General features: G+C 49.7%; 1 protein-coding gene across 1 annotated transcript; it reads right to left on the bottom strand.

The window, feature by feature from the left end:
* Positions 1-9,496: 9,496 nt before the first annotated feature.
* Positions 9,497-11,627, bottom strand: IL13 (interleukin 13). Its single transcript, XM_011224169.3, is given in 5 exon segments — positions 9,497-9,604; positions 9,950-10,054; positions 10,273-10,326; positions 11,338-11,571; positions 11,574-11,627. Coding segments are annotated over 5 exon segments (555 nt in total).
* Positions 11,628-21,603: the final 9,976 nt, after the last annotated feature.

Here is a 21,603-nt window from a genome sequence, read left to right as displayed (position 1 = left end):
TATATATCTTCGACGGAGTGTTTTCCTTTCCTTTGGATGTATTTCCAGGAGTAGAATTATTGGGTCGTGTGGCATTTGTATCTGTCATTTTTTGAGAATTTTCTGTACTGTTCTCCACAGTGGTCGCACCGGTTCACGTTCCCACCGACAGCACGCGAGGGCTCCTTTTTCTCCAGGTCTTCATCAACACTTGTCGTTTCTTGCCTTTTTGATAATATGCATTCAAACAGGGGTGATGTGATAGCTCACTGCGGTTTTGATTTGCATTTCCCTGATGACTGGTGATGATGATCACCTTTTCATGTGTCTGTTCGCTGTTCACATGTCTTCTTTGGAAAAATGGCCATTTAGGTCTTTTGCTCCTTTTTTAATTGGGTTATTTGTTTCTTTGCTAAGGTAAGTGAGGTCTTCACTACAGAGATGGGGAGACAGAGTTCCTTCCATGATAGGTGGAGACTTCAAATCCAGATTAACTATTCTTTGGAGTAAATGGTGCATACTCTGTTTTTGAGGGAAGGTCCGAGTTTTTGAGGACTTTAAAACCTCAAAGTGCGGACATCCTAGAGGGAGGTCCAGGGTGCAGAGCACATGTCTCAGAGCTTTGGGGTTGAGGGAGAGCTGGAGAAGGGGGGAGGTCAGCAGGATTCGAAGCTGTCCTTATATTCAGCGGTTGTGTTTTTGAGTGCATACCTTCACTGGGGGCTGCACCCCAGGTTTAATGTTGTGGGGGCAAGGATAGAAATCAGAAGGCATGTGTAATACCAGGGGCAGTAGCTCAGAAGCAGAATAAAGCTTCTTTGTTTTGTTTTATTTCAGGGGTGGGATAAGGCCAGGGAAATAACGGTAGACTTTCTGGAACATCAAAGAGTGATCAAAAGGTCCCCTTAAAGGGTAGGAGAAAAGGATCTGTTCTCCCTGCAGTGTGGCTCATGGCAGCTGTGCCTGTGGCTGCCTGGACAGAGCTCTGGGAGATGGGGCCTGCACATCGGGGCAAAGACAGCCACCACCCGCCTCTCCGAGCCTTCAGGAGTTGTGGGCAGTGATTATTCAAGGCAGGCGGGCAGGCACCTAAGCTCAGGGAGAAGTCGACAGCTCTGCTGGGTTCTGGCTGTGCCAGTCATAGACCCCCTTCCCTTCAGCCTGCGTGAGCGCTGAGAACCAGCCCTGGCTCCTGTGTGGCCTGAGAGCTTTCCCTTCAGACCCTGGAATGGAACAGTTTTGAACACTGGGTTTTGGAGTCCAGCAAACAAACCACTTTTCAACTCTATGACCGTGAGCAGATCACTAACTCTCTCTGGGTCTCAGTTTCCTCAGCTGTGCAGTGGGAATAACGTGACCCTCCTCCTAAGGCTCCTGCGAGGAGTGCGTGAGAAGTTCTATGCAGAGTGCTCAGCTCCTGTCACTCCCCAAGGTGTGGCTGCTGCTGGAGGCCCCTTCAGCAGGCCTCCTGTCAGGGCTGGCTCCTCACCTTTCTCAGCCTCCTCCGTAAACTGGGGGTGATAGGGTACCTGTTTCGTGTGGTTGTGGGGAACAAATAAGTAATAAGTTCATGTTTTTAAGTTGTCAGAATAGTGCCTGGCACATAGGCACTATTATTGTGATTATTATTATTATTATTGTCATTGTTATTTGTCATAGCTTTGGTTGGTCACGTGACTGTGGTACTTCATCTGCTAGGCAAAGCTGAGTCTGGACAGGGCCAGTGGAGGTTTTGCCACTGGACACTAGCCCACACATGTCCCTCCTGGGTGTGTCGCCTTCCGGTCTTTGAGGCCTTACCTTGTTTGGAGGAGTCTCCGCTAGTTGCTGCCTGGCGGCCGTCATCCTAGGGTCTCTGCAGTCATGGCAGGAAGTAGGTAGCCCTGCGCACCTTATGCAGAGAGCACCCAGTGCAGAAAGGTAGGTGTTTATGAAGATGTTGGGAGGGTGGAGGAGCAGGCTGGGCCCAGGACCCTAAAGAAATAACCTACAGGAAGGGCTGCTGCCCCTGGGGCTGCCACTGCTGTTGTGGAGTTCAGGAACGCACAGCTGAGGCCGCAGTGCAGGGGTCTCAGAGCGCCTGCTTCAGCCGTGCCCAGACAACCCAGCACCGCTCCAGGAGGAAACCTCAGCTCCCCACCCCCAGCCCGAGGGCACAGGAAGGGGGCGTCCACCTCCTCCCGCCTTCCACAGCTCCCTAGAGAACAGGGACCAGCGGGGGTTGAGCAGAGCAGCCAAGGTTCGTGGCCCTGGCTGCAGAGTCTGGCCACACCAGCCGTCCCCGTGGCCCTGTCCTGCCCTGAGCCCTGCACTTGTCCTGTTACCTCCTCTTCCATCAGTTGAGGGGGACAACACGCAGAAGAGCCCTTTTCAGCTTCTCCCAGGCTTATTCATGATGGAAAGTAACACTGCTCCAAAGGAGGGATATTTCGTAGAGATTGGAATAAGTAGGCCTTAGCAGGGGGGCAGGGGGACAGTTCATGGAAGGGCAGAAGGGCTTCTCTGGGGCCTGGAGAAACTGAGCAAGTCAGCAGGCCTGGGAGGGAAACTTGGGGAGCACTGCAGTTACCAGTCAGTACGAGCTCAGAGCTGGCAGCTGGCAGCTGGCAGAGATCGCGGGGCATGGATCATGGATCTCGGATTGCATGGGGCACTGGGAGCCGCGGGTCTGAGAGTGACTCCTAGCCGTGCAGTGTCCCTGAAGGCCATGCATCCTGTAGTCAGCACGCCCTACTACATGTGAGTCCCAGCTCTGCCACTCGGTCTTGGGGTGACTTTGGGGAAATTTCCCTGCCCAGACTTCTCTGTCAAACTGGGCTGATAATAGGGGTGTGGAAGATTCTATGAAGCAATAAATACACCGTCTGGTGTGTTGCCTGGCATGTAGGAAGCCTGTGAATGCCAACTACCATCATCATCACCATCATCATCACACTTGGGATGGGCTGAATATGGGTGTGAGGAAGAGTGAGCAGTCCCAGAGGACCCCAGGTTTCTGGCTTGGGAGCTGCAGTTTCAGAGGGAAGGTGGAGGGACCACGAGCTGAGGGTTGTAGACACAGGGTGAGGAAGCCAAGGGGAAGGACGGTACTGCCCCAGGGGCTCTAGAAGAAAGGGAACAAAGAACGGTCCATACAGTCCCAGTCCGGTGCTGCTGGGGGAAGGGAGGGAGAGGAGGTAGGAGGCCAGGGGGGCTGAGAGGGAACCCAGGCACAAGAGAGTCTTGGAGGAGAAGCGAGTGGTCATTGGTGTCAGATGTTCTTCAGGGCGGGCGAATTACGGCAGAAGCGTTGCCGCTGGATTTAGTGATAGGCGATAATCAGTGACATCACTGAGATCACTTCTGGAGTGCAGTGGGGCGGGTGCCTGATGAGAGGGCAGGCTCTGCTGGGGTGTGTGCCGTGAGGGGGTGTGAGGTTCCGTGAGATCAACGGGGACACACTTGAGCCCAGGCTTCCCCGTCTCAGTAAATGGCAGCTCCGTCCTTTGGGGTTCTCACACCATGGTAACTGCCTCCCGTGCCCACATCCAGTCCAGTACCAAAGCCTCTGCCTTGGAATTGTATCCACACTGAAGGGTATGCTGGCTTGGATGCGTGGATGGGGGCAGGGCGGCGGGGGTGGGGGGGGAGCAGATGGGGCAGAGACAAAACTGAATTGGCTGTGAGTTGCTAACTTAAGGTTGAGCCGTGGATACTGGGGAGTTACTTTGTATGCATTTGAAATTTCCCATGATAAAGGAGTTTTAAGACTTACCTGGGTAGAGAAGTTATATGTTTAATATTTATATAGTACCTAATATACATCTATTTATGATCTCAGGTGTCATACATGTTTATATAAATGATGTATAAGTGTATGTCATGTAGATAATACATCTCCAGAACATTCCCCTGCCCTTTCCCACCTGGGTTTCCACAAGGGTGTCCTTACTGGTCGTCCTGCTCCCATCCTTGTCCCCCTGTTCTATTGTTCCCACAGTGGCCCGAGTGCTTCCTTAAATGGGAGCCAGATTGTATCACCCCATCCCAGCAGAGCAAAGCCTTCCTGTCCTCAGAGCCCTGACCACCCTCCCTCTTGCCCCTGCCCTTGGCGTCTGCTTTCCTCATCCTGATGCTCGCTCAAGACTTCAGCGCTTGGTATCCCCGCTCCCTGGACATTTTCCTCGGTTAATGACTTTCTCCCTCCCTCCCTCCATCCAGATCTCTGTTCTGTCTGACCTCATCAGGGAGGACTTCTCGGACCTTCCCTCACAGTACCCGCACCCTGCTGACGCCACTGCCCCAGTGCCCTCCAAAGCCCTCACCACCACCTGCACTGTCTGTATTATCTTGTTTGTGGAGTCTGTCCCCCCACACCAGAAGTAACCTTATTTTTGTTCATCACGGATCCTCAGTGCCTGGAACACCTAGTAAAGGCCTCACTGGATACTGAATGAATGAATGAATGAATGAATGAATGAATGAATGAATGAGTGAATGAGGCTCTATTTCAGAGAGGGCAGCTGGGACTTGGCCTGAGTAGCCACGAGGGAAGTAAGGGGCATAGCTGGGCCTTGTTTAGATCCCGTAGTCTGCTCTAGCCCTGGCGAAGGCAGGGAGAATGGGATCCTGAGTACAGATGCAAGGAGGACCCCTCAGAGGGAGCGAACGAAGGGGGAGAACGGAGCCAAGGCAGGCACAGCTGTGCACTCTGGCTTCTCTGAGTGGAGGTGAAGCGGGTCCATAGGCCGTGCCTTCTCTTTGCTTTGAGAAGCAGGTGGCAGGTCCTTCTCCTGAGAGAGGGAAGCTAGATGAGGCGTCTGCAGGACTTTCTCCATCTGTCCCCGGGGCATCGATGTCACTTCAGCCTCCGAGCTGGACTGGTGGCCCACCCTTTCCCATCTCACCCGTTCCATCCAGTCTGGCAGACCAGGGCTGGGTGAGGACCCCACAAAATGGTGTGTCTTCCTCTCTCTTTGGCAACATAGGATCCGCTTGGCCCTTGGGAGGAGTGGTGCTGGACCTTCTGCCTCCCGGACCCCTGCCGGTGGCCACCTCTGCTTCTGAGACAGCCAGTTCCCAGGGGGCGCTTGGAACTGAGCTCGCGGTCCTGGCTAGCCTATCCTGCAAGTGCTGCTGGCCCCTTCCTGACGTTCGTGGACCAGTCACCAATTTCATGTTGTTTTGTTTTAGTTTTTTTAAATTTGTCTGTGTCCCCCAGTGGGAAATGAATATATGCTCATTATACAAAATGTGGGAAAACAGAGCTGAACAGAAAGAAGAGATACTAAATGAGAAGTTGCCTTTCTAATGTGGTGTCCCTGGGACTCCTTCTGGCCCTGGGCTCAGCAGGGGGCATGGGCCCTCTGGCCTGCAGGGTCCTCCACGGGCGGCTGGCTTTCAGGAATTGCCCTCGTCACGGGCTTGCTAGCTTGTCCGAGTGATGCAGAGAGCGGAACTGACGTGAGTTGCTATATTTAATGTTGGTGTCTGCGTCACCGGTGACCACACAGCAGCGTCCGCCCAGGTGGGGCACCCGCTGGGGGCGTTTCTGAAGGACGCTCTGAGAGAATCACTTTCCACAAGAGAAGGCATTGTGCAGGGGAAGGGAGAGAGCGCAACAGAAAGTGAGGTCGTAGGTAGAAAATCGCTTCTGGGATTTCAATGGCTTCGTCATGGGGCCCTCCCTTGCTGCCGAGAAATCAGTTGATCTGGGAAAGTTCTTTGCAAACACTCTGCTGCTGTTGGGTGGAGCTGAGAAACGAATGAAGATAATGAAGGTTTATGACTTTTATTTTTCAGTGTAGGAGTTGGGCAGCGTGTGTGGGAGGGGTGACTGTGGCTACAGCCACCAGCTCTGACCCCAGCTTGGGCCTCTGGAGAGGCCCCGATGACTGGCCAGTGGGTCCAAGACGAGGTGGCCAGCCTAGAACACAGTCAACCTGCACTCGGTAGGGCCTGCTCCGGAGGGAGTCAGCTAAAGGGAGGAACCGTTTTTGGTTTTGCTCAAACTGACCAGCTAAATCGAGATAATAAGCAGAAGGCCCTTTCCTGTTGATAATAATGAAAAAGCCATGAGCCGATGGATTCGATAAACCCCAGCCTTCAAGCCACTGGGTTACGGGGAAACAAGATGCAAGCCCTTGTCCTCCCGAGCCCTGAACATTGCAGAGGGCCAGCCTCAGAGAAACCCCAGCGGTGACTCGCAATGTTTTCTGACACCTCATCTGAGCAGCAAACAGAGGTGTTTGGTGCCGAGTTCACCGGAAACTCAAGTGTGTCTCACTTCTCACTTGAGCCCTGGCCCCTCTTCCAGTGAAACCTCCGGGGCCTGGGGTTCCTGGGGTGCAGAGGGGCTCCTCACCCTGGGCCCCATGACCAGCATCTCCCTCCCACTCAGCAAGCACCCTGTCTCTTCCCAAATGCTCTTCTGTCTGGACCCGGCTCAGGGTTTGCCTCTCCGCATGGAAGAAGTGAGACCATATGGTTAGAGAAACTCCCAGCAAATACCACGGGGCCTCAGTCCCCAGGTACTGGTGCTCCCAGCCACAATAGCAGACACGTACCCTTTTTTCCTGTTTCATCTGTCTCTTTCTCTCTCATTACTGGCCAGGCCCTCCTCCCTTTTGCCACCCACACTGGCTTGGCTCTGTAGCTCAGTGAGGTCCATCACTCCTGGAAGGGTCTGAACCCCCGCTGGCTGACTGCACACCTCGGTGAACACAGGTTCCTTGTCTTGGGGACAGTCTCAGAGCTGCAGGCAGGGAGCTGTGGGTAGCCAAGGACGTGGTGCGCTGTGGACCCCTAGTGGTGGGGCCTCCACAGCCTTGTTAGTGTTGGACACCCTCCTGACTACCGTTAGAAGACATCTGTAGGAAATCCTAAGGGACCCTGCCCACACCAGCCTCAGTTCCGGTCTTTGTTCTTGGAACATTCGTGTGGAATTTCACCCAAAGACTTTCCCTCTTCCTTTGGACAGACAGGCCAGTGCCGTGGTTGGGCAGAGGATGTGGTGAAGGGTGATGTTACCCGAGAGTGGATGGCTAAGTTTTGTATGAAAATAAAATTAGTCTTCCCTAAATATCCTCTGGCCTTAAAATCCTTGAAACTCTGGACGGAGAGCGGTTGCAGAGACCTTGCCTCCTACCCCCACGTCCGACTTTCCCGCTTGCCCGGTAGAGCACCCTTTCCAGACCCTCCGTTGCTCACAGACTTCTCCCTGGTGCGAACCCTTGAGCGCGTGCAGTGTCTTGGTCATTGTTAGCCCGGGCGGCTGGAGGAGTGCGGGCCACAGGCAGGCCACCACACATGTACTGGGAGGTTCTGAGACCTCCCGGGACCACAGAGACGATCCAACCCTGCCCTCGACGGCCCCTGGGACACTCAGCTCCCGTGCCCCCTCCCTAGGTCTTTCCTCTCTCCTGCCTGGGTGCAAGGGGTCCGCTGTCTTCGAGTGGCTCCCGGAGCTGCCCACCATGGTCCTCTGCCCCTGGACAGGTCCTGCCATGGCCTCTGTTGCCTGCGTCGCACAAAGCAGCACCTCTCCCTGCTCCCGGGGTGGCTGCCTCCACCTGCTTCTGAGCTTCGCTGTGGACGTTCCCACAGGGCTCGGGGCTTCCCAGGGAGGGTGCCTGCCTGCCACTCGGTGTTCGAGACTGGTCTCTGATGACCCACCACCCACTGCAGAGGCATCGCACCCTTCTGGGCACCTCTCAGAGAGTCCGTGTAAACCGCTCCTGATGGACATGAGTGTTAGCTGTGGCTTGCGGAGGCCTGCTGCTTCTGGCGCTCACGCTGCTGGCCTAGGCCAAGGGAGAAGCAAAAAGACTTGGTTGGGGGGTGGTCTGGTCAGGGCCCTGTGACCTGGGGTCTCCACTCATCACTCCATAGTGCAGGGGCCACAAGTCAGTTGGTGCATCTTTGTTTGCAGAGGTGACAATGTGCAGAAACGATGAGGCACGTCCAGGGGCTGACGAGGCTGCCCCCAGAAAGGAATTCATGAGCTTCCTATCAGGGGAGGTGCCCAAACAGGTTGATGCCGATGTTATAAAAGTCGTGAGGCCCCTAGGTGGCTCAGTCGGTTGAATGTCCTACTCTTGATCTCAGCTCAGATCTTGATCTCAGGGTTGTGAGTTCAAGCCCCGCCATCTGGCTCCACGCTGGGCATGGAGCCTAGTTTAAAAAAAAAAAAAAAAGTCATGCATTGAAGCCAGATGACATTTGGACAGAGGAAGGCAGAGTGGTTAAGTGTATGGGCTTTGGAGTTGGAGTGAGTTCCGGGTTCTAATCCGGACTTGGCTCCTTACCAGGTGTGTGACCTCGGGCACGCTGCCTCCTCTTCCCCGAGCGTCAGAGAGGTCATGAGGGAGACACCAGAGGGTGTGTGGGTGCTACCAGACACAGGCGCAACTCATCTGAGCTCTGGTCATACGATGACTTCTGAAGTCTCTACCTGTTCCACATGTCCTCCTTGAACCCAGACAGCTGGGCCGTAGCAGCTTCTCCCTCCCTGTGGGCGGCAGGTGGGGGGACCTCCTTCAGGCCAGCCCCCTCCACCCGCCCCACTGCACTTGCTTATTTCCTTTCAGCCCAGGTCCTCTCCCTCACTCCCCCTGCACTCCTTCTTAGGCCCCCTCTTCCACCTGCCCTGCCTCCCGAAGAGCTCCTCGGAGTTTTAAGAACCTAGGCCAGGGTCCCCACAGGCCAAAGGAAAAGACAAGCATCACCAGGTCTCTTGTCACCATCTTTATTTCTGGCTTCCAGTTTGACAAAGTCAGTGAAAGAACATATTCAGTGACCCCTCCCCACAGGCCACACACACCAAACGCAGCCTTCTAGGCTGCTCTTCTATATATTAATAACTCTTTGATAACATATTTTATTTCTTAATTTTAAATACAAGGAAAAACAATAAATTACTCTTTGGCTGAGGGCCAGCTGCTGCCTGGCAGGCAAGAGCAGCTTCTCTGGCCCTCTCTCCTGTCCCGTGTCGGCCCTAGGACCCCCGTGAGGTAGCAGAATTTTACACACAGTGCTTTTTTTCCCAGGGACTCCTAACGCCTGAGTCGTTGGGCCCCCAGCTCCAAGTTCTGGAGGCAACAGGCCCTCCCTGTCCCCAGCACAGACGAACACACTTGTTTAAATAACACACAGTAATAAATAAGGCTAAGAAGAAATGTGCCCGAGCTGCTGCCCTGGGCCTCAGCCGGGTGCGCACAGCGAGGCCCCCTCCCAAGCGGGGCTGCCAGGGCAGCTCCCACTGTAATGCTGCGGTTTGCTCTCAGGAGGGGGCAGTCGTGTGAGGCCGCGGTTCCTCTGGTCCTTCCCGAGCACAGAGCCTGAGGGAGGAGGGCACCAGACTGGGCTCGGCTCCGGGAGGCAGGCAGCACAGGCTGAGGTCCAAGCTAAGGAAATCGTGTCTCCCTCCCTCCCCACCCCCCATCTCCCCCAAGAAATTTGTGACATCTGAAAGAAAAATGAATCTGTTACTTAAATGGGCAGGTCTGCCTCTGCAAATAAGGATGCTAGGTTTTCGTGTTCATGTGAAATTTCCATGGCGAAAAAGTCCCCGTACATGGGTGAGCAGGTTTTTGACCAACTGGATCACTTCAATTTTGGTGTCTTGGCTGCGCTGACTGGAAAGGTGCTACAGGACAAAGAGACCAGCGTGTTAGTGGGACGCCGGAGCAAAGAGGCCCAGCATCCGCCAGGGGCTTTCCAGGAACTGGCTTATTTCATCCTCACAAAAGCCCCCACGAGGTGGGTGCTGTTATTACCCGCATTTCATGGATGTGGAAACCGAAGCTCAGGTAGGAGTCAGGAGCCCACAAGCCCAGATCCTGGAAACCCCAAAGGCCATGTTCCCGCTGCCACAGTGGCCCACCCCCAGAGTGGACGCCGGCCTTCCAGATGCTCAGCCAGGGTCTCCTGGAGCTCCCAGGGCAGACAGGAGTGGATGTGGAGTTGGGGGACACAGGGCAGAGGACCTTACCCCTGCCGAGGGAGTGTGAAGGCACATGGCTTTCAGCATCCTCTGAGTCCTTTGGATGGCGCCGCAGTCAGAGACATTGAGCAAAGATTCTAGAGCTGCACAGTACTGCAGGGAGAAGAACACAGGGGTGTCAGGCCCTGCCGGGTGCCCCCCCCCCCGCCCTGGCACCTTCACTGACTCTGCAGGAGGAGGGGCCGAGAGCCCTGACCGCGGTGGCTCCAAGTTATGGGTAGCTCTTGAAGCTTGCTCGGAACCCCTGAGCCTTGTGAGAGACAAGACCTACAGCCTCATCCGTGTCCCTCCCAGCGTCCGGGGGTCCTTACCATGCTGGCGGTCTGGTTGACGCTCCACACCATGCTGCCATTGCAGAGGGACGCCTGAGGGAGCGAAAAGACAGTAAGGCCAGGCCGCGTCTCCGCAGGGATCCGGCCCTGCAGGCAGCCCTGGTGTAGCCCAGAGCTAGGCCTGGGACCCCTCAGTGTTCCTGAGCTTCACTTCCTGCTCTGCATGGTGGGGGAGACCCATTGTACAGGGTCTTGGGGCTGAGAGAGAAAAATCTGCATGACACAACCAGTAAGGGAAAAGCCTGTGTGAAGCTTTCCACAGCCAGGGCCGCAAGACAGAAAACACCTGGCCGGTCAGTAGGACATCTCCAGGGAAGAGTCAGGACAGCGCTGGGTGAGGGAGGAGGGGGTGGCAGGTCAATCAGATGGGGGGTGGTAGGGGCTAGTATAGAAAACCCTGTCTTCTGAATTGGGGGACACTGCAGTTTGGAGTATGGGTGCTGGGTGTCAGCCAGGCCTGGTTTGAATTTGGCTTTTGTCAACCTTAATGAAGCTTAGTCAGTCAAATAGGGTCATCATAACTGCCTTTTGAGGTGGTTGGCAGTGATGAAATGAGATGAAAAGCACCCAGCACTAGGCTTGGCACACAGTCATTGCACAGAAAGTGTGAGCCATCACCACTGGGGACAGGAGCTGACTACCAATGAAGCCTTCTGTAAGAATGAGCTTAACCAAAATGCTGTGAATAATGGCCTCATTATTCCATTCAAACCAGATGGCAAATGCTAAGTAGTTCTAGGAGAGTGCTGGCCCTTCTCTGCTTTCCTCTTCTTGAACGGCTGAGTAGTAGCTGGCCATGGCAGACAGGGCCAGGCCAGGGGAACAGGTGGTCCCTGGGGGCTCCACCAAACCCCTTTATGGGTCCATCCATACTGCTGCCCCCCAACCTGGCTCTTCTCCCTCATGGCTGGGCCCATCCTGGTCCATGGGGCTTCTCAAGACTGGGCGCAGCCTTCATGGCCTGAGCCATGACCAATACCATGAGAGTGAGAGTCCCCTACTCCAGCATCCTCAAACCTAGGACCCTGACCGGAGGGTACTCACCTGATTTTGGGTGATGTTGACCAGTTCCTCAATGAGCTCCCTGAGGGCTTTGTGAGAAGGCACAGGGCCTGGGGAGGCAAGGCCACCAAGGCAGGTGAGAGCAATGACCACAGTCAACCAGAGCGCCATGGAGCCTAGAGCCAGTGCAGGAGAAGCAAGGAGCAGACTCGTAGGCTGGCCTAAGCTGAGTGGCTTGTGGTCTTGGCCTCTTGCAGCAGCTTTTATAGGCCAAAGTGATGACGCCTCCAACCCTGGTCTCCGCTTTGTCAAGTACTATCTAGAAACCACATCTTTACTCATCTTGATTTTACTTTGTGGAAAATCCAGCGTCGCATAAAGGAAAGAGTTTGATTTCTTGTGGACTTATCAATGAGAGGGGTCTGGAGCCCTTCCCAAGATACGGATGGGCTTACTCCAGGGGTAGGGGAGAGGGCCCTGAGGGCAGCCTGGTATCAGCCATGCCAGCTGGAACTGCAGCAATTTTGCTTGGTAACCACCCTGAGTGTCTCCCCAGCTCCTGTCCTCAGACCCTTTTGGGTCACCAGAAGTGCTTGGCTGACAGGGCTAGGACTACGGTCTACCAGATGTACGAATTGGGAGGGGTTTTTGTTGTTGTTGTTTGTTTTGTTTTTTTTTTCAGTGAACTGGTCTCTAATACTTGATTTGGATACAAAACTCAAACAGGATAAAAAGAGAAGAGTGAAGTTCATTCTTCCACCCGATTCCCTGTTGGCCCCACTGTGGGAAGGATTATAAAAAATTCACATTCGTAGGTCTCCACCAAAAGATCCAGTCAGATTCAGGGATCTTTGGGGACCTCTTTTTTTTTTTTTTTTTTTTTTTTTAAGATTTTGTTTGACAGACAACGAGAGAGAACGAGCAAGGGGAGAGAGAGAAGCAGGTTCCTTGCTGAGAAGGGAGCCCTGTGTGTGAGATCCTAGGACCCTGAGATCATGACTTGAGCTGAAGGCAGGCACTTAACCCACTGAGCCACCCAGGTGCCCTTGGGACCCTTTCTTTTTAAAGTTGCTTTGATGATAATTTTGAGCATGGGCAGCCTAAATACGGAGTGCCCAACTCAGGCCTTCAGCATGGGCCCATCCTGATGGGAAAACCTTAGCCGGCCAGGCTGGCAGGAGGCAGGACCTAGCCTTAGCCCAGGTCAGAAAGTGTAAGTGTTGCCAGTGACACTGAGACTTGGGGCTACCACCTCTGCCCACCAGTATCTGTGGGACAAAGCCTTCCTCCCTGGGGGACCCAGGTTTGTGCAGTCTAAAGGCTGTGGGAGGCAGCCTGCCCCCACTTGAGGGTCCGCCGAACAGCCCACCCCTGCAGACACACTGGTTATAGCTATTTTCCTGCTTCTCCCTCCTTTCTCTAAAAGTCCTCCAGAAACCCCAGCAAAAGAGACCGCATCATTTGCCTGGTGAGTACTGATGTCAAGCTGTCTCCCTCACCCACTTCCTCCCCTAAACCAGTGCCTCCCCCTCCAGGCCCCTTGTCTGCCCTCTCAGGCTTCCTTTGTCCTACCCCAGTGAGGCTCAACCTCCTCGCAAGACTGTCCCAAGTGATGGGGCTGCTCCTGCTCTGATGCTTCCCAGCCTTGCCCACTCTCTCCTCCCACCCTCTCTTGTGGCCAAATTCCAACCTTCCCATCCCACTTGCAAGCCCTGACACCCAGAAGCCAGCCCCTGCCCCTCGCTGGCCGCCCAGTGCCTGGAGTGCTGTCACTTGGCTGTATCACACCTCTGTGGGCCCCAGTTTCCTCACCTGTAGAATGGGGTCTCTGTGTTGAGGGAAAGAGCAGGGAACCACCGTGGGATGCGTGGGATGCGGGAGTCCCAAAGCTCTGCACCAAGATGAGTCAAGGCTCCTCAACCCCCCAGACCCACCAAACCGCTGGCCGGGTGGTCACACTGATGCCCCTTAGAGATAGGGGCCCCGCCTTATGTAATGGGAGATGGGGCTGATAAACGGGATCTGCACAGCTCGGCCCTCCTCCGCGGCTCCGGGCGGTGGCGTTGGCGTTGCCTGAGGGGGGTTGAGAGCGCAGAGCAGACTCCGCGAAGCTGCGGATCGCCCGCCCCCGCGGCTCAGGTCCCAGGCCGGGCGAGGGAGCGGTCAAGGTGGCACTGATGGGACCCAGCGCCAGGCCGGACGTGGGCCGGCTGCACACACCGGTCCTCCAGCGCCCCAAGCGCCTGCGAGCTCCAGCGAGGGGGGCGTGCGGCCCGCCGAGTGCCCCTGGCGGGGGATCTGCTGGCTCTGAGGAGGGGGCCGACCTCTCTCCCAACCTGCCCCCGAAAGCAGGGGCTCGGGTGACCCGTCCGGGCCTTCAGCCCCGAGACGAGCCCCCATTGGCTACGTCCTCCGTCTCTGTTGGTATTTCTTGACTTTCAGGGGGCTCCACTGACACTGTGTCGGATAACTGTGAACAACACAAACTATGAACGGGCTGCTCCACGCCCTGGACACACGGGGCTTGCAAATGTCCCACAGCCCGAGGTGTGGGTGCCGGCTCCGGGCCTCGCAGGTGCAGGACTCGCACTCGCTCGTGGCCGCAGGGGAACCTGCCCGGGAGGTGCGGCCGGGACCAGGGAAGGGCGGGGTCGGCGGCCTCAGGACCTTGCTCGCTGCTGCTGGGTCTGATCCCTGGGGTTGAACCGGCCCCGACAAGGGACGAGCCCACTCTGCACCAAGTTCCACAAAACATCTGTTCCCAATTTTCTCCCACGTTGTTTCTCCTTTGGAAAGAAAAAATCCCCAGTCAGTGGGAGTAAGGGTTAGGCGAATTGTTTTAATAATTAAAAATATCTAACTTAGTAGATTTTTATTTTTATGAAGGTTATACGTGTATATGATTTGAAAAAAAAAATCATTCAGGGAGGTCGATTGTAAAAACAAATGGCAGTTCTGAGTATGAGTTCCCCGTGGGTCGGTTGCATTTCTGTATGACTTGTGAGCAAGGCACTAAGTACCCTTCTTCGTTCCTCAGTCCTCTTAAGGATGTTTGGATAACAAACAGCCTTGGACAGGCAGCATCTTCCTCACCACCAAAAGGCAGGCTGACTTACTGTCCATTGTTAACACTCACTTTCCCTCAGCTTGGGGCTTCTATTCCTGCAGTGCAACCCACTGGGTGCACAGGCGCCGGCAGGCTTCCTTGGCACCACGCTGTGAGAATTGGGGTTCAGAGGACAAAATAGAACCATAATACTGTCATTGTACATAATAACTCCTGTGTGTCTGTTCTCCGGGTGTTGTGTCTTCTGCCAGCATCCATGAACTTGTTAACTTGTTACCATGCGAGTTAGGTAAAATCCCAGAGCCTTCAGTTGTTGACAAGCAGCCCAACCCTCCCCCCACCCCATTAGCTTCTTCTCCAGAGGAACCATGATTTTAACTCTTTCTTTTGGTATTTACCTCCCCCGTTTCTAAATTTCTTGATTTTCAGGTGTAGGCATTTTCTGTGGTTTATGATGAATATTCAGTTCTCTTTCCTCCTTGCTATCCTTTTTTCCATTTGCATCCTTCCCTTTTTCTCATCCTACCAGTACAGTAGATCAGAATTTGGGTCAGTCAGAAGCCTTGTTCACCATTTGCATAATACTACCAATATATTCCAAGCCAGAACATGTTGTTAACTAAGATTGATTGCTTTTATTACCCCTCAAAGCTTTTGTCCTCTGGAGTCAATAATAGGTTTTTCCATTTGCTTCCTTTTTCTCTGTTTCTCTGTGATTTAACCCTAAACTCCTGGCCTTTTTTATAAAACTCTTCTCAGCAGATTTGGGTAAATGAATTGTTCTCAGAATCTCATCTTCCCAGGAAAGTATGCCCAGGAGCCTGCTGACCCACTCTGGCTGTGGTAGACAGCGCCCTCTGACAACCTTGAGGGCTGTCACCCTGCAGTCACCCCTGCCCTGGGACTTCCCTTCACCTCTCTCCTGAGGGCCCCTCCTGATCCTTGCCTCCCAGGTCTTCTTCTTTCTTGGGGAAACACATCCTAACACACACAGAGTTTCAGGCAGGAGATAATTTTCTTTCAAGAATTTTTAATGCCTTTGCTTTTGCATCCTGTCTCCCAATATTGCTGCTCAGAAGTCCAAAAGCATTTGAATCCAGATCTTTTCCAACTGTCCCTCTGGAAATTTGTAGGAAATTTTCTGGGCTCCCATGCTCCAACTGTTACAGTGATGTACCCCAGGGTAGTTTTGTTTTCATCTGCGATGCCAGATGCACAGTGGGCCCTTTTAAACTGAAAACATGTCATTAAGTTTTGGGCAATTTTCTTTCTTGTGAAAAAATTAAAACTTCTATTTTATTTTATTAAAAAATGTTATGTAAAGTCCGTTTTTTTTTTAATTTTTTAAGAACAGCTTTAGATTCATAGCAAAACTGAGTGGGAAGTCCAGAGCGACCACATACCCCTGGCTGCCCACACCCATGGCCTCCCCGGTTACCCACATTCCCTGCCAAAGTGGTACGTAAGTCTACGGCGACACATCATTGTCACCCAGAATCCATAGTTTACTTCAAGGTTCACTCTTGGTGCGCATTCTGAGTTGTAACAAATGTGTAACGGCGCGTATCCACTGTTACAATATCATGGAGGAGTTTCACTGCCTGCAGAGTCCTCTGTGCTCCCCTGTTCATCATTCCTTCTCTCCTAACCCCTGGCCCACTGATCATTTTACTGTCTCCATAGCCTTGTGTTTTCCAGAATGTCACATAGTTGGAATCGTACAATGTTTAGCCTTTTCAGATTGTCTTCTTTTTTTTTTAAATTTTATTTATTTATTTGAGAGGGAATATGAGACAGAGAGAGAGAGAGCATGAGCGGGATGGGGGGGGAGGGTCAGAGGGAGAAGCAGACTCCCCGCTGAGCAGGGAGCCCCACACGTGGCTCAATCTCTTGACTCCGGGATTATGACCTGAGCCAAAGGCAGACACTCAACTGACTGAGCCACCCAGGCACCCCTCAGATTGGCTTCTTACATTTGGTAATATGTATTTAAGTTCCTTCATGTCTTCTCATGGCTTGATGAGTCACTTCTTTTTAGTGCTGTTATCTGGATGTACTAAGTTCATTGATGCCTTCACCTACCAAAGGAGATCTTGGTTGCTTCCAAGTTTTAGCAATTATGAATAAGGCTACTGTAAACATCGTGTGCAGGTTTTTGTGTGGGAATAACACTTCAATTCATTTGCATAAATACCAAAGGAATGTGATTACTAAATCACATGGTAAGGGTGTGTTTAATTTTCTCATTGTCAAAGTGTCTCCCACAGTGGCTGTACCATTTTGCGTTCTCACCAGCAACAAATGAGAGTTCCTGTCATTTGAGGAAGGGCTTGATCTCATGACCTTGAGATCATGACCTGAGTCCCAGCTTGCCATTTCTTTCTTTTGTAGATTGTGCTTGCTTCTGGTGTTGCACATAGAAAGTCATCACCAAACCCAAAGTCATGTACATTTTCTTCTATATTATCTTCTAGAAGTTTGATAGTTTGTGTTTTATATTTAGGTCTGTGATCCATTTTGAGCTGATTTTTGTGAGAATGTGTAAGGTCTGTGGTACGAATGGTACCATTCGTTGAAGATTACCTTTGCTCCAGTGAATTACCTCTGCTCCTTTGTCAAAGATCAGTTGACTCTATTTATAGGGTTCTATCTCTGGGGTCTTTATTCTGTCCCTTTGACCTATTTGTCTAGTCTTTTCCCAATGGCACACTGTCCTAATTAGCATAGCTTTATAGTAAGTTTTGACATTGGGTAGTATCAGTTCTCCAACTTTGTTCTTCTCCTTCAATATAATCTATTCCAGGTCTTTTGCTTCTCCATCTAAACTGCAGAATCACTTTCTTAATATCTACAATATAACTTGTTGGGATTTTGGTTGGGATTGTATTGAATCTGTAAATTAAATTGGGAAGAACTGACATCCTGACAACATTGAGTTTTTCCTGTCCATAAACTTGGACTATATCTCCATTTATTTAGTTCTTTGATTTCTTTCATCAGGATTTTGTAGTTTACGAGTGCCTTGTGGTTCAGTGGGTTAAGCATCTGCCTTTGGCTTGGGTCATGATCCCAGGGTCCTGGGATCAAACCCCACATCAGGCTCTTTGCCTCTCCTTCTCCCTCTGCCTGCCACTCTCCCTGCTTGTGCTCTCTCTGTCAAATAAATAAATAAAGTCTTTAAAAAAAAAAAAGGATTTTATAGTTTTCCTTATATAGATCTTGTACATATTTGTTAGATTACATTTATAAGTATTTCATTTGGGGCTGCTGATGTAAATAGTATTGTGTTTTTAATTTCAATTTCCGCTTGTTTATTGCTAGTATATAGGAAAGTGATCGGCTTTTGCATATTAACCTTGTATCCTGCAACACAACTGTAATCCCTTTTTAGTGCCAGGTTTTTAAAATTGATTCTTTTGGATTTTGTACGTAGATAATCGTATCATCTTTGAACAAAGACAGTTTTACTTCTTTCTTCCTAATCTGAATGCCTTTTCTTTCTTTCTTTTTCTTTCTTTCTTCTTTTTTTTTTTTTTTTTTTTTTTTTTTTTTTTTTTTTTTTTTTNCTTATTTCATTAGCTAAGAATTCCAATACAATGCTGAAAGCAGTGGTAAGAGGGAATATCCTTGCCTTGTTCCTGATCTTTGTGGAAAAGCTCTGAGTTTCTCACCATGAAATATGATGCTAGCTGCAGATTTTTGTGGCCTTTTTTTTTTTTTAATCAAGTTGAGGCAGCTCTCCTCTATTCTTAGTTTATTGACAGTTTTTTCATGACTTGGTGATAGATTTTGTCAAATGCTTTTTCTGTGTCTGTTAATATGATCATGTGGTTTTTCTTCTTCAGCCTGTTGATGTGATGGATTATACTAATTTATTTTTGAATATTTAACCAGCTTTGCCTATCTGGGATAAATCCCAGTTGGTTGTGGTGTACAATTCTTTTTATACATTGTTGGATTTAATTTACCAATATTTTGTTGAGCATTTTTACTCATAAGAGATATTGGTGTATAGTTTTCTTGTAATGTTTTTGTCCATTTTGGTATTAGGGTAATGCTGGCTTCATAGAGTGAATTAGGAAGTATTCACTCTACTTCCATCTTCTGAAAGAGATTGTAGAGAATTGATATGAGTTTTCCTTAACGTGTTTGGAGAATTCACCAGTTAACCCATCTGGGCCTGCTGCTTTCTGTTCTGGAAGTTTATTAATTATTATTAAATTTCTTTAATAGATATAAGCCTATTCAGATTGCCTCTTTCTTCTTGTGTGAGTTTTGGCAGATTGTACCTTTGAAGGAATTGGCCTGTTTCATCTAGGTTATTAAATTTGTGGGAGAGAATTCTTCATTCTATTGCTTTATTATCCTTTTATGTCCACAGGGTCTGTAGTGATATACATCTTTCACTTATTGGTAATTAATGCCCTCTCTTTTTTCTCTTAGTTAGCCTGTCTAGACAATTATTGATTTTATTGATCTTTTCAGAGAACCAGGTTTTGGTTTTAGTGATTTTCTTTATTGATTTCCCATCTTTAATTTCATTGATTTCTACTCTAGTTCTCTTTATTTTGGGATGCCTGGGTGGCTCAGTCAGTTAGGCATCTGCGTTAGGCTCAGGTCATGATGCTGGGGTCCTGGGATCAAGTCCCGTGTTGCGGGGTGGGGGGGGGGTCCTTGCTCAGCAGGGAGCCTGCTTCTCCCTCTGCCTGCCACTCCCCCTGCTTGTACTCTCTCTTTTTGAGAAATAAATAAAATCTTTAATTCTCATTATTTCTTTTCTTCTGCTTACTTTGGATTTAATTTGCTCTTCTTTTTTTCTAGTTCCTAAGGTAGAAGCTTGGATGTTTGATTTTTGATTGCTCTTCTTTTCTGATATATGCATTTAATGCTTTAAATTTCCTTCTATGCATCACTTTCACCACATCCTACAAATTTTGATAAGTTGCACTTTCATTTTCCTTTAGTTTAAAATATTATTTTATTTCCCTTGAGATTACTTCTTTAACCCATGTGTTATTTAGAAATGTTTTGTTTAATCTCCACATATCTTGGGATTTTTCAACTATCTTTCTGTTGCTGATTTCTAATTTAATCCCACGATGTAGGCATTGTATGATTTCTACAGATGGTGTCCAACTTAAGGTGGTTTGACTTATGATTTTTTGACTTTATGATGGTGTGAAAATGATACACATTCAGTGGAAACCACATGTCAAATTTTCAATTTTGACCTTTTCCTAGCCTATCAATATGTGGTGTGGTGCAGTCTTGTGATGCTGAGTGGTGACAGTTGTATCTCCCAGTCAACCACACAATCACAAGGGTAATCGACAGATACACTTCAAATCATTCTGCACTCATACAACCATTCTGGTTTTGATTTTCAGGATAGTATGCAATAAATTACATGATGTTTTTAACAGTTTATTATAAAACAGGCTTTGTGTTAGATGATTTTGCCCAAACGTAGGCGAATGTGTTTTGAGCACATTTAAGGAAGGTAAGGCTAAGTGAGGGTGTTCAGTAAAATGCATTTTTGACTTACGATATTTTGGTTGTTAATCCGTTGTCAGATAAGCGATTTGCAAATATTTTCTCCCATTTGGTAGGTTGCTTTTTCATAGTGGTGATGGTTTCCTTTGCCATACGTAAGTATTATTAAGTAAACTGCAGACCTCATTCTGATTTCCACAGTGTTTCCACTAATGTCCTTTTCCTGTTCCAGGATCTAACCCAGGACCCCTCATCGCATTTGGTCGTTAGTTCGCTTTGGTCTCCAGCAGTTCCTCAGCCTTGCGTTTCATCACCTGACCCTTGTCCAGAGTAGTGACCAGTTATGCTGTCACAGTTTTCTCATAACCGGAGTGAAGTTACACATTTTTGGCAAGAATCTCATGGGAATGACATTGCGTCCTTTTCTCAGTGCACGTCATGGGGTTCATGATGCCAGCATATCTTACTAGGGTGATGTCAACCTTGACCACTTGATTAAATTGGTTTCTACCAGTTTTCAACCCTGTGGAGTTACTGTGTTTCCGTTTTTATTTCATAGATATGCTGAGGAGGCAGTTTGAGAATATATCATTTCTGTCTCTCCTCAAACGCGTACGTACCCCCTCATATTTGCACCCGTCAGTGGATCTTGCCTGGAACAGTTTTTACTGTGGTGTTTGCCTAATGGTGACTTTTTGATTTCCTTCTTTTCTTTCACATCCGTAATTTGAAATTCTGCTATAAACAAAAGTTGCCTTTGTCCCTCCTCACTGTATCTAATTAAGTACTTGTTTGTATCAGTATGACCTCGTGACTGCAGTTTTTCGGATCTAGACCCTGAAGTGGAACAGTCAGCTCTTGCAGTGATTCCCTTTTGAATTCCTTGAGGAATTGCCGCAGCGGCTCTATCGTACGTTCCTGCTAACAGGGCACAAGGGTTTTGGTTTCTCCACATCTTTGTCAACATATTTTCTGGGATTTTTTTACAAGCCATCCTAACAGTCGGTGAGGTGGTGTCTTGTTGCAGTTTTGCTTTGTGTTTTCCTAAAGATTACTGATGCTGAACATCTTTTCGTATGCTTTTTGGTCATTAGTGTATTGTATGGGTTTTTATGGCAGCATCCTTCTGTCAGTACCACTTTCTGTCTTAGCTGATTTGCACTGCTGTTAAAAGAAGTACCAGAGACTGGTATTTTTAATATCAGCGAGTGGCTTAAACAACAATTTGTTTCTAAAGGGAGGGAAGTCCATGATTAAGGCATTGACAGGTTTGGTGTGTGCTGAGGGCCAGTTCCCTGATTCACAGATAATCATCTTCTTGCTGTGTCTTTACATGATGGAAGGAGCAAGAGAAGCGCTCTGGGGTCTCTTTTATAAGGGCACTAATCCCACTCAGGAAGACCCCATCCTCATGACCTAATTACCTCCCAGAGGCCCCATGTCGAAATACCATCTGACTGGTGATTAGATTTCAACACGTGAACTTTGGGGGACACAAACATGCAGTCTGTAGTTGGAAGGTTAAGTTATTGAGATATTGTTCTCTTTTTTCTTTTTAAAGGTAGGCATTTATATCTATGCATTTTCCTCTAAGCATTGCTTCCACCGCATTTCTTAAGTTTTGGGTGTTGTATTCTCATTTTCATTCGTCTCGAAATCTCTTATTTCCATTGTAATTTCTTTTTTGACCCACTACTTACTTAGAAGCTGGTTGGTTTTTTTTAAAATTTCCACAGATATGTGCCTTT

Source organism: Ailuropoda melanoleuca, chromosome 3 (assembly GCF_002007445.2).
Source record: "Ailuropoda melanoleuca isolate Jingjing chromosome 3, ASM200744v2, whole genome shotgun sequence".
In the NCBI taxonomy this organism is placed as follows: Eukaryota; Metazoa; Chordata; class Mammalia; order Carnivora; family Ursidae; genus Ailuropoda; species Ailuropoda melanoleuca.
The sequence above is the reverse complement of the archived record's forward strand: the minus strand, read 5'-3'. Positions and strand labels throughout refer to the sequence as shown.